This window comes from Sinocyclocheilus anshuiensis, unplaced genomic scaffold (assembly GCF_001515605.1).
Source record: "Sinocyclocheilus anshuiensis isolate Anshui unplaced genomic scaffold, SAMN03320099.WGS_v1.1 scaffold267, whole genome shotgun sequence".
Taxonomy (NCBI): Eukaryota; Metazoa; Chordata; class Actinopteri; order Cypriniformes; family Cyprinidae; genus Sinocyclocheilus; species Sinocyclocheilus anshuiensis.
Window position 1 is genome coordinate 3,828,553 of NW_015552637.1, and position 12,575 is coordinate 3,841,127.

Here is a 12,575-nt window from a genome sequence, read left to right on the forward strand (position 1 = left end):
GAGAGAGAGAGAGAGAGAGAGAGAGGGGGTCACATCACAGTGGAGTCAGCTGTCTTAACCGTGGCTTGTGTACTGTGCAAACACATACCACCTTCATCACTGTGTCTGTCACGCGACTCTGTTCCCCTTTCGGGCTCTGTCTTTACATTTATTTTGAAAGCTGAAGCTCGCGATTATGGTAAGGGGCGTTACATTTCCGACGAGTGCTTGCAGGCTTCGGCCAATCACAATGCACTGGGTCAGCTGGCCAATCAGAGCAGACTGCGCTTGTCGGAAGGAGGGACTTTGTAGAAAACGAAGCGTTTGAGAGAGGCGGGGCATAGAGGACCTACAATAATGCACAGTATTTGAAAAATAATGTGTTTTTTGAACATTAAAGCATGTCAACATATTCTGTTACATCAAATACACAAAATAATGATCTTTAAAAAAGCATCATATGACCCCTTTAAAAAAATAAAAAAGTCTTTAAAAATAAAAAGTCTTTGTTTTATTTATAACTTTAAAAATTCACGTTTTACAGTGTACTTGCCAATTCTTTGAAATTGTTTGTGAAATATGGTTTATAATGTTTTATATTGGATGTTTTTCTTACACCATTAGGCTACACCACTTCAGAAGGCCTTTATTAACCCCCCAGATCTGATGGATGGATGCACTTTTTGGGCTTAAAAATCTCGACCACCATTCACTGCTATTATAAAACTTAGAAGTGCCAGCACATTGCATTTGTCTGAAAGAAGAAAGCCATATACATCTAGGATGGATTGAGGGTGAGTAAATCATGGGTTAATTTTAGGTTTTGGGAGAACTACCCCTTTAAGGCGTCAGTTTTCACCACGTTTCTTTAGCATGTGTAAAGACACACAGTTTTACCACGTTAAGATGACAAATTTGAATGTGTAGCCTTTAGCCTACTTGAAAACATGCTGTTAAATTTGCTAGCAATTTTTTTATAAAAATAGTTTCCTTGTTTTTCTTTATTTTTATTTTAAATCATTGAAATTATCTATACAGCACTAAAACAGTAAAAATAACTAAAATAATATATATAGGTCTATATATTTTCTTAAAAATATGTTGCTGTTGAGGGGATCTACAGTGCCACACCTTTTCTCAACTGACCGTCATTTACTGGAAACCAAAAGACAGGAACCCCCACCCACTTGTACACACACTTTAGCAATGCAGCATGGCAGCTACATGAAGTAATTTGTCTTGTTTACATATTATTGTAACCACAAGTACAGCACTTTTACAGGCTATTTAACAGGCTCACATAGCCTTCTTGGCAATCAACTGTATCTTAGTTATGAAATTGTTTAAAGTGCTATGTCATGTACAGGAAATGTATTAGTTAATACTGCTGTATTCAAAAATACACTGTGTTCACTAGAATCGTTTAGGAAGTGAATCACTCATAATGCATGGGATGAATGTGGGGGATTTTTTTTTCTTTTAAACTGCAACAGAGTTTCAGACAATAGATAAAGCATGTAGAAAAAAATCTGTGGAGAGAGTAATAATTTTTGAGAAAACTTCAATGACTTACACAGAAATAATAATATACCTATATTATTATTAGGTATATTATTATTATTATTAATTGATCTAGAGAATGAATTGATGAATATATATATATATATATATATATATACTACTGAATACTATATGTATACATGTATATAGTATTCAGTAGTATATATATATATATATATATATATATTCATCAATTCATTCTCTAGATCAATTAATTATTGAGGCTCATAATAGAAACACTTTAAAACCATAATATTCGACCAAATAACTGTTGTGACAAAAGAAGCAATTTAGAAGCAATTTGTCATCTAAATAAAGAAATTAAATAAAAGGAAAGCACATGAACTAATACTTACAGAGCAGGAGAAAATAAGTGCAGCAATGCCCAGAGGAAAACAGCAGCACAGCATGGTAAAAATAGAGTAACCCAAGTAATCTGGCACTTGACTAGCCAGTGGAGTGCCTGTCACAAAAACTGCAGGCTGCACAGCAACCACGGGCTGTCCTGGATACGGCCCCTGGGCGTAGGGGCCTTGGGGGAATGGCTGGCTTGGAAAGGAGGGAGGATATCCAGCAGGATTGGCCTGGTATGGTGGTGGTGGTGCCGAAGGATACAACATCGCTGATTTTTCAGATGAATTCCAGGCCCCTGGAGGCTGATTAAAAGACTGGCTGGGATCCATTCTTCAGAATATTGGGTTTTGATTTAAATTTCCTTTGCCTTGTGCTCTGCTGAGATGTATTCTGTTGTCTGGTTCAGGCTTGTCTGTGCTGATGAAGGCAGTCAGCAAATGGGAGGTGAGTTGTAGGTTTGTAGGGGAGGAGAGACAAGAACTTTACCCCTGGTTTCAACATACAATGTGCGCCACCTTGTGGTTTCCCATTTATTCTGAAGAGACACATGAAATATCAGGAGGATTATTTCCCCACACTGAAGCATATTTTGGGACCTTGCGGCTTTCCTGTACTTCAGAAGAAAAATAACTGTTAACCCATTTAATCCCACCAGTCACAATAGTGACCGTAAAAAAGGTTTTCATTTATAAAGCTCTAAAACCCTTACTGATGTTGTAGTGCACTTCCTGCAAATATGGAAAAAAATAAAGGGTCTCAATTAAATATGTGCAGTTTCACATGATTAGTGCAAATTGCCACATGACTAAAGCAGTTTATTTCCTGTTTGCACCTTGAGAAGATGATGGTTGCATCAAAGCTCCAAAACGAAAGCTGTTTATTTACATTTTTTTTTCAGCAATCAGCACCTATAGTGTGGGAGTTTGTTCAGAGATTTGGCAGCTGTGGGTTACTGCAGTTGCACATTCATTATGTATGAATCCTTAAATCTGAGGAGAGTGATTACTTTTATGGGTTTTATTAAAACATGGATGGTTTAATTGTTGTTTTAATATAACAGCATCTGTGTTAGTATAATAAAAATTGTTAAAAAAAATGAACTACCACGTTCATGGTCCAGAAAGGTAGTAAGGACATCGGCTCAACCGTAATTTTATGTAACTACAAGAATATATCCTTTTGGTGCACAAACAAAACAAAAATAACGAATTCATTCAACAATTTCTTCTCTTCTGCTGCCATTCACGAGAGTACCACGACGCACGCGTGTGATGCTGCTGACGCAGGAGTCGGTGTTCTGATGAAGGTGCTGCTAGAACACGCATGCACTGTGCCTTGTTTGCATGCGTTGTGGTACTATCTGGGGGTGGGCTCTTCCTCCCCTCCAATTACAGTTTTTATTTACAAAAGCTGAGACACATTTCACAAAATAGAAAACTACATCTACACCTAATTGTTTTGAAAGTATTTCGTTTTTTAGATTTGCAATGTAGCCTATTTCAGTATGGTATTACTGTGGAAATGTAGCAAATTGCTGTCTTATTCAGAAAAAAATGGATTCTAGCCATCATAAATACTGTAGTTTCCTCCTCTCAGCAGTCCATGTCTGACTATACTCACAACTTTACTTGTGTTTTAAAAGAACATCATCTCTGCTTTAAAAATAAAAATGTTTGTTTGTGCTTTCCGATTTGATTATTTGACAACACTTTCATTTCTGTTTAAGTTGGTTGATCACTGGAAACTGTCTTTGTAGTATTTTTGGTTGTTGTGCTTTTCTGATGACATTAAAATGTGGCAGGTACTGTAGGTAATAACTCAAATCATATTGTCATTTATTTGTTTATTAATTTATCCTCACATTGGTATATTGTTTGGGTGTTTCTTTAACGATATTCAATCTTGAAGACACATTACACACATACTGTATGTATGTGGGTTGTACAATCCTCTCATATTAAAAGCCAGACGTACCACTTCCTGCATGATAAATGTGGTGGTAAATAACAACAACAACAACAAAAAAGATAGATAGAAAGACATACAGATTTGTGTACATGTGTACCTAAATACATATATATGCTATGTTTTATTTATATATATATAAAATTAGCACAGCTGCACATAAGATATGTAACATAAGCAAAACATCTGAACAAAACATTACAGAAGTAAAGACAACAGAAAACTGTGTGGTTGCTTTCATTGGTTTAAACATACAACAATCAGCCTTAATGCATATTAGAGTAATGATAGATTGAGCAAGTAACATTTAAAATACAGAAAAACAAATCTGTTTGTAATCTGCATCCAACCATGTCAGCTCTAACAGCTTTTATCTAGTAGACCAAATCACAATCTGGATGATAATGATCAATACAATGACAACGAGGCCAATACCAAGGCCGATGTGATTCAGGGTGCGTGCCATTTTGGAGTTCTTCTCTGCTAATTCTCGCTGTCCTGAGTAGTTGGCATCTCGTGTCTGTGAAAACAGTTGTGAAATATATAATGTCAACCATTTTTGTTCTCAGAAATTGCTAGTAAATTTTGCAAGATAAAAGAATTTTGACAAATAAACTCGCCAGAAAAAAGTCAGAATTTTAAGATACAAAGTTGCACTTACACTTTTTATTTATTTAAATTTTTATTTATTATATTTTTAGCACATGGCGGAAACAGGCTTCCATAAGTAACACATTGAATTAAATGTGAAATTTTGTACAAAGTACAAAGACTGAAATTGTATTTACTTGTAAAACGTACTCCGTGCAATATTTAATTATTAAGCCATTTAGTTATGTTTGCAGCGAATTGCAAGTTTTCGATACGGGTCTTTCGTTTCAGTATGCATGTGTACCGAACAAATACAGCATTGTTTTTAACCACTGCAAGAGTGGACCTTCATTGGAAGCTTCCAGTTTTATATAGGCCTATTGTTACTTTTGATAAGTAACAAACTCTCATCTTTCAAATTCTGTCTATTTTTTTTCAGGAAATTCAAACAATAAATGCTGTTTTGATTCTCTTTGATGTGGCGTGACTGATCGCTGTATAAACACGTGTGGTGACAGCATGAAGTGCAAGTGAACGTGATCATCCCTTAACATTTACTACTAATTTTAACACGAAATAAACATGAATGAACATCTCATGCCTCAGATAATCGTTCAATCTGTGTTTCAACTACGGAAAGACATCACTAATAAAGCAGCTTGTAAACAAAATGTCACATAGCATTTTAGCTTACCTCAGGCAAGTCATCAGTGTGTACAGCACATTAGTTCACTAGAGAAATTAAGTCTAGAGAAGAGCATTTCGCAAAATATTAGACTATACACTCATTATATTTTACTTCACCTGTTAGTGATGTCTTAATTATTTAGTGATTAAATTAAATCTGTTAAGTGTAAATGAATATATTTCAACAACAATTAGAAATTGTATAGTTTAGAAGTTAATTTAAAGCTAAAGTCCGTAACTTTTTTCGTAAAAAATTATCCGAAATCCATTTTTGAGCAAGTACATAATCAGCCAGTGTTCAAAACTATCTCATTACCTTAGCCGATTCACAACGGTAAGTTTATAATAATGTTTTAAAATTGAGTGGTACTGGTAGGTTTTCGCGGGAAATTCGAGCATTTCGCTGCGTCATTACATCACGTCTGTAAACTAAACATAAAGAAGTTGTCTCGTCTAGTATGCTATATCGCATGTGAGGATGCTACAGGTGGTGGATCGTTTATAGCCTTTTCTCACAGCAGCTGGAATAATTAAACGTATCATTTTGACGGTGGATTGTAATCCAAAAAGTTTATGTGTTTATGAAACACAAGTCACTGAAATTACATTATATTCCAGTTTTAAATGTGCATCTGATTACAGATAGCCTGGGATTACTCAAGATTTGTATTTTAAAGACAACCAGTTCTAAGGAAGAATAATTTGCTTTTTGGGTTAAAAGAATTTCTTTATATGAAATTCGAATGTATGACAATTATAGATTAAACCACCCAGAGTTTGGTTATCATGTTTTCTTTTGTGTTTTCATTGTTTTTGCATGTAATACTACTCCCGTGCTCTAGGGGCGCTAGGTAGACTGCTCCTCTGTATTTAGCCAGGTAGGAGGGGAGAAGAAGTTAGTATGGTTTGGTGAAGGGGAAGCATGGTTTTGCCTTGTCCAAATACCCACACTTGCGGTCTTTGCACTTGACCACTTGATTACTTATATGACGTATTTCCTGTATTTGGCCCAAGTGTTCAAGTGAGCATGAAGACCACAAGTGTGTGTAGAACTTTTAATTACCTGATGGGACACACTTGTAAAAAAGTTTTGTAAAAATGCAAGTGTTTCCATAGCTTTATTTTAATTTTAATTTTAAATACTTTGCATTTAAAAATCAACTTCTAAATGTCTGTTCAGTAGTCCCTATAACATGACAATTTTCATTTGTGGTGCTTCTAATTAAGTGATAAAAAGCAGTTGCCAATGTTGTACAAAATAAATATCACCACTACTCATCTTTGCACCAATAAAATGTAAAAACTCTGTTTTTCTACCAAATTATATGTAATATCTAATTATTATATTAATATTTAACTTGCTTTGGAAAGGTTTCCGTGACCTCTCGCGAGATCTTGGCAAAAAGTGGGATACACTAAGCCTCGAATAGCGCTCCGGAGCGGTATTCGAGATAGTGTGGATTTAGTGTGCGTTAAGGGCACTGCGCTTTGGTATTTTTAAGACCTCGGACAGTCTTGCGCACTTACTTCCTGTCGCGCACACGCGCTCTCAAGTGGCCAAGACCGCAAGTGAGGGTATTTGGACAAGGGGTTTGTCTCTCATGGTTCACCCAAGATACACAGAGTCCAGATTGAGAAACTGTGGTTTTAAGCTTACTTCATCATTTGGCTTTTTGGATTAACTGTTTCGTTGGATTCCTAAACTTTATGGACACTTCATCACTGCATGGGACAACTGACTCTAAACTACAACTTGTAGGGATTACTCTACGAACTACATGACAATTGTCATCTAAGGGTTTCTTTTCCTTTCAACTGCATTGCTAAACGTCAGTGCCAGTATTGTGTTTGTGTGTATTTTTCCTTTTGTTTGCTATTTTGATTATTTTGGATGGGTTTTGTTTATGCTAATACATTTTTCCTGATCTTTCAAATTTTGTGTTTGACTTGTTTGTTCAAATGCAAGTTTGGTCGGTGGGTCACTCCCTCTAATTATCTTGTAGCTCACTTCTCTAGGGTGTTCTTAGGGAGACCGTTACAGACTGTACAGAAATTGAAATATATGTGTAACGCTAATACACACTACATACATTAGTCACACAATGCTGATGTTGTTAACATTCAATTTGAGAACAAAGTATAAAAGTAATAATAATTTGCACGGTTTGATGTGATATGAGCTAACCGATCGTTAGATTTAATCACCATTAGTAGCGCGATTTATTGTAATGCTTTTTTCCTCAGTTGGTCAGAACAAAAGTGGCAGACTTGTTACTTAGGCCACTTGTTGAAAATCCTTATTTGGGTCATACTTCCAAGATGTAGGCTAGAATCTGTGATTCTGAAGTACAGTGAATATCCACACCGGTGCAGTGACTGACAGCCACACATACTCCACAAAACATTACATTTGTGCAGTGTGCTGGTGCACAACCCACGTTAAGAAAATAATTCCGCAAATAACTGCAATTGCAGGTTTCAAACAGAGATGGCGACAAAGAGCAAAACTTACGTACTGTAGTTTTAAAAACTGCAATATGTGCAATTTACACGTTTGCATACATTTTTTTTTAAGTTGAGTGTTGATTATTATATTTAAAAATAAACAGTAATTCAATTTAAGTTTGGGCTCTTTTGTTAATCGTAACCTTTTAGTAATGTAAAAGAGCTCCCTATTGTTTAGAGCATAAGCTGAGGTAAATTTTTATCCCTAAGAAAATGTTATATATATATGTGTATATATGTGACCCTGGACCACAAAACCAGTCTTAAGTTGCATGGGTATATTTGAAGCAATAGCCAAAAATACATTGTATGGGTCAAAATTATAGATTTTTCTTTTATGCCAAAAATCATTAGGATATTAAGTAAAGATCATGTTCCATGAAGATATTTTGTAAATTTCCTACCATAAATATATCAAAACTTAATTTTTGATTAGTAATATGCATTGCTAAGGACTTTATTTGGACAACTTTAAAGGCGATTTTCTCAATATTTTGATTTTTTTGCACCCTCAGATTCCAGATATTCAAGTAGTTGTATCTCGGCCAGATATTACCCTATCCTAACAAACCATACAGCAATGCAAAGCTTATTTATTCAGCTTTCGGATGATGTATAACTCTGAATTTTGAAAAATTGACACTTAAGACTGGTTTTGTGGTTCAGGGTACGTCATGCCGGCACATCAGGAGATTCTTTACAATATGGCCACCATTGAAGAACTTCATCACAAGATGGCCGCCACACAAGAGTCTCTTCACAAAATGGCCGCCCTTCTAGCGTCTCATCACGTCTCAACTGATCTGAGGCATCCCAGTGACGTCAACGCTCTCAAGCCCCACCATCTTCGAGGTCATGCCACACTCTGCTGCCATTACTGTAATGGCGGTCGCCATTTTGAGCGTGTGGGCTGCACACTGCCTCACGAACTCATTGCCTGTCCTGCTACGGCCAAGGAGGCCGTTCTGGAACTCACTGCCTGTCCTGCTACGGCCAAGGAGGCCGTTCTTGAACTCACAGTCTGCCCTGTCACAGCCATGGAGGCTGTTCTTGAACTCACTGCCTGTCCTGTCACGGCCATGGATGCCGTTCATGAACTCACTGTCTGTCCTGCCACGGCGAAGGAGGCCGTTCATGAACTCACTGTCTGTCCTGTCACGGCCATGGAGGCCGTTCATGAACTCACTGTCTGTCCTTTCACGGCCAAGGAGGCCATTCAAGAACTCTCTGTGGGTTTTGTTTTGTTGTTCATGTTTTCATGTCTTTTATTTTGTAGTTTAGTCATGCTCCCTGTTTGTGTCATGCTTCCCTTGCCTCATGTATCTTTGCCTTGTGCATGTGTCATGTTCTGATTGGTTGTCCTAGTCCTGTGTCTTGTTTCCCATTGGTTTGTTCTTGTCATGTGACCCTCTTGTTTGCTATAAGTAGCCTCATGTTCCCATAGTCTTGGTCGTGTATTGATGTTGTAACCCGTAATCGTTACAATATGCTTTCTTTTTTAAGATTAAAAATAAATGTTTCCTGTCATAGCTATGCAAAGATTTAATTTCAAAAACAGTATCATAGCTATTAAAACAATTTCTTGTTCATTTTAAATATTTAATCTCGGAATGATCTCAAAGTAAAGAGGTGCTAAAGTCTGATTTTGTAGTAGCGGTGCTTTAAATTAAATTATTTTAATCTTAATTCAAGTGATGAAGGCTTTAAAGTCTGACAGTAATCAGTGTTGAGTACTACTGTAAGGTTAAGGCCTGGTTTAAATATTTGAAAATGATTAACAGTTGAAAACATTTTTTAGAAATTTAGAAAAGTCATCAAAAAGTAATCAAATGTAATCTATTACATTACTTTAATAAAGTAATTTAAATAGTTACACTATTTATTAAATTTTAAATAGGGTAACTTGTAATCTGTAACCTATTACATCTCCAAAGTAACCTTCTCAACACTGTCCCCAATCTACTGGCCTGACCAGTAATTCTTGTTAAAAATAATGATATAATGACAATTTTCTGTTAGTCAAACAGTAGCTTTCTCATTTGTGAACTGTAGCCTGCAGAAAGACAATCCTTTAATATAAGAATATAATTGATTAAATTTTGTATTAAACTGCTACCAATTTAAGTGGTAGACTACTTTTGAATTAATAGTAATAATGTTGCTGATTTACAAAGAGGCACCGCTTAGTCAATGGTTTCTTGCTAAATATTCTCACTGAGAGGTGATGATGAAATCCTGTAACTGCCCCTGTGTGTAGCCTTTACTTGAAAATATGTTGTTAAATTTACTAGCAATTTTTGAGTAAAAATGGTTTTCCTAGTTTTTTTCTTTCAGTGAAATTATTTATACTGCAGTACAACAGTAATAATAACTTATAAAATGTTAATATTTTTTCCCCTTAAAACTCAGTTGTTGTTCAGGGTGTCTCCAGTGCCACACCTTTATCTATACAACTGGCAGTCATTTACAGGAAATTAACAGGAAAACTGCAACAATGCCTGTACACATACTGTACTTGTTCAGTTAGGGAAGTTACAGGAAAGTTCTTGCCATCTTTATAATGCCTACATATTTGTGTGACCACAAATACAGCTTAAGCTTTAACAAGCCTCTCACCTATTTAGCAGTCAACTGTATCTCCTTTTATCTAGTTATTAAAATTATAAATTGTTTAAGTACATGTTCACTAGAATTATTTGGGCAGCATGGGATCAACGTAGGGGATTTAAAAAAAAGCAATATCTTTTCAGGTAATAGATCAACCACATAGTAATATATATATATATATATATATATATGATAAAATAAAATGTAGCAAATATATAAAATAAAAGATTGTACCAATCATAAAACATATTTTGATGATATTTAGATTTTGTTTTGTTTTGTTTTGTTTAAAAATACATATATTTCCATCTAGAAATAAATGTCAGTGCAGAATGATCCATCCATTCATTCTCCAAACCACAATGCAGAAAAATTTAATTTTTGACCAGCCATTGATAGAGGCTGTGTATGATTACAACACCTGTAATCATTAACTTTTGAGGATTGCCATATTAAATTCTACAAACATGTTATGCAATTTTATACTTAATGATTATACAAATGTTAAAGAAATTAAATAAAATTTAATGAAACTAATATACTCACAGAGATGGAGTAAATCAGTGCAGCAATGCCCAGAGGTAAGCAGCAGCACAGCATGGTAAAGATGGAGTAACCCAGGTAATCTGGCACTGGATCAGCCAGTGGAGCGGCGGTCACAAAAACTGCAGGCTGCACAGTGACCACAGGCTGTCCTGGATATGGCCCCTGGGTGTAGGGGCCCTGGGGGATCGGCTGGTTTGGAAAGGAAGGAGGATATCCAGCAGGATTATGCTGGTATGCTGGTGGTGCTGCTGCAGGCAACCCTGATTTCTCAGATGAATTGTAGGCGTCTGGAGGCTGATTGGAAAACTGGCTGGGATCCATTCTTCGGTTTATTGGATTTTGATTGTAATTTCCTTTGCCTTGTGATCTGCAGCAACGTATGTAATACTGTACTCTGGTTCAGTCTTTTATGTGCCGATGAAAGTAGCCAGCAAATGGGAGCTGAGATGTAGGTTGTAGGGGAGGAGTGACAAGAACTTTATACAGTGTGACTGCAGGCACCAACTTGTAGTTTTACGTTTACTTAGGTATTACTGATGAAATACCTGAAATATCAGGGGGGTCAAGAGGATTATTTCATCACATCCGAGCATTGTTTTGGGAATTTTTTTCTTCATTCCTCCTACCAGCATTGCATTTACTTATTACATAATGGGTTATAAACAGTGTTGGGAAGGTTACTTTGGAAATGTAATAGGTTACAGATTACAAGTTACCCTATTTAAAATGTAATAGTAGTGTAACTTTTTCAATTACTTTATTAAAGTAATGTAACTGATTACTTTTGATTACTTTTTGATTACTTTTATACATTTCTAATGAATGTTTATTTGCAACTGTTAATCATTTACACCATGCAGGGTTAACCTTACAGTAGTGCTCAACACTGTCAGACTTTCAAAATCCTTCATCACTTGAATTAAGATGATCAAATTTGAACACATCCACCACAAAATCAGACTTTAGTACTGCCTTTTATTTTGAGATTGATCTGAAGTTCAATGCAGATTTAAAATCATAAGAAATAGTTTACTGATACTGGTTTTGAAACCAAATCTTTGCATAACTACAATCCAAACCGTGTGGCGGAGGCGCGGAGAGCGCGCGAGCCGAAGCACTGCTAGTCACGACTAACCTATTCATGATTTATTAGAGATTTAATAATCGAATGGCGAATTCGGAAATAATCGCTTTAGTACATTCGGCAGGCAATTATACAATAATAATATTAAAATAGCGGGCCAAATCGGCTGTCAGGCCACCGGGAATTGTCCCGGTTCTCCCGATGAACAGACACACGCAGAACGTGCAGGATTCATATATTGTCTTTTTGCGGCTTAATATTCACAGACACTAGTCCATATCGCGTTTTGATTCAAGTGTACTGACCTACTTTTGATTTATTCGTCCAAAATGTGGCATATTCCGTCCGCGTTAGACTATAGGAATTCCGTTTTTATGACTGGATTCTACGAACCAGTCTGTGTTTTCCCCATCGCGGAAATTATGTCTCAGAGTAATCAGTGCAATTTGGGAAAGAAATCAATTAAATCTGTATGTGGAAGTGTGTAAATATTCAAATGTAATCCCCTTTGCAATCGTTAACATTTTCATAAGTAACTGTAATTTAATGACACATTTTTTCTCAGTAACTGATTACATTTACACTTATTTTGTAATTAAATTGCATAACTCTGTTACATGTAACTAATTACTCCCCAACACTGCAGTTGTAGATGCCAAACACTGCTTCTGCATCACGGATGTTGGCAGTTATGGGA

At 36.0% G+C, this 12,575-nt stretch overlaps 2 protein-coding genes across 2 annotated transcripts in view; both read right to left on the minus strand.

Moving 5' to 3' along the window:
• Nucleotides 1-2,336, minus strand: part of LOC107666755 (tumor suppressor candidate 5 homolog) — a 3,717-nt gene extending 1,381 nt beyond the window's left edge. The window contains exon 1 of the mRNA XM_016458186.1: nucleotides 1,896-2,336. Within this exon, the coding sequence (XP_016313672.1) occupies nucleotides 1,896-2,222 (327 nt within the window). The 5' untranslated portion in view covers nucleotides 2,223-2,336. The remainder of the gene's footprint in view (nucleotides 1-1,895) is intronic.
• A 1,418-nt stretch (nucleotides 2,337-3,754) lies between these two features.
• Nucleotides 3,755-11,515, minus strand: LOC107666779 (tumor suppressor candidate 5 homolog). The gene is made up of 2 exons (XM_016458215.1): nucleotides 10,795-11,515; nucleotides 3,755-4,378 (listed from the first exon to the last, which is right to left on the minus strand). The coding sequence occupies exons 1-2, from the start codon at nucleotides 11,113-11,115 to the stop codon at nucleotides 4,229-4,231; spliced, it is 471 nt and encodes a 156-aa protein (XP_016313701.1). The 5' UTR covers nucleotides 11,116-11,515; the 3' UTR covers nucleotides 3,755-4,228.
• Between the last annotated feature and the right edge of the window lie 1,060 nt (nucleotides 11,516-12,575).

What these genes read in the sequence shown, in the direction of transcription:
- LOC107666779 (XM_016458215.1), bottom strand. Translation starts at nt 11,115, where the DNA reads ATGGATCCCAGCCAGTTTTCCAATCAGCCTCCAGACGCCTACAATTCA. An exon ending in CACTGATTTACTCCATCTCT is followed by an intron (nt 4,379 to 10,794) that starts GTGAGTATATTA and finishes CTGTTTTCACAG; the next exon opens with ACACGAGATGCCAACTACTC.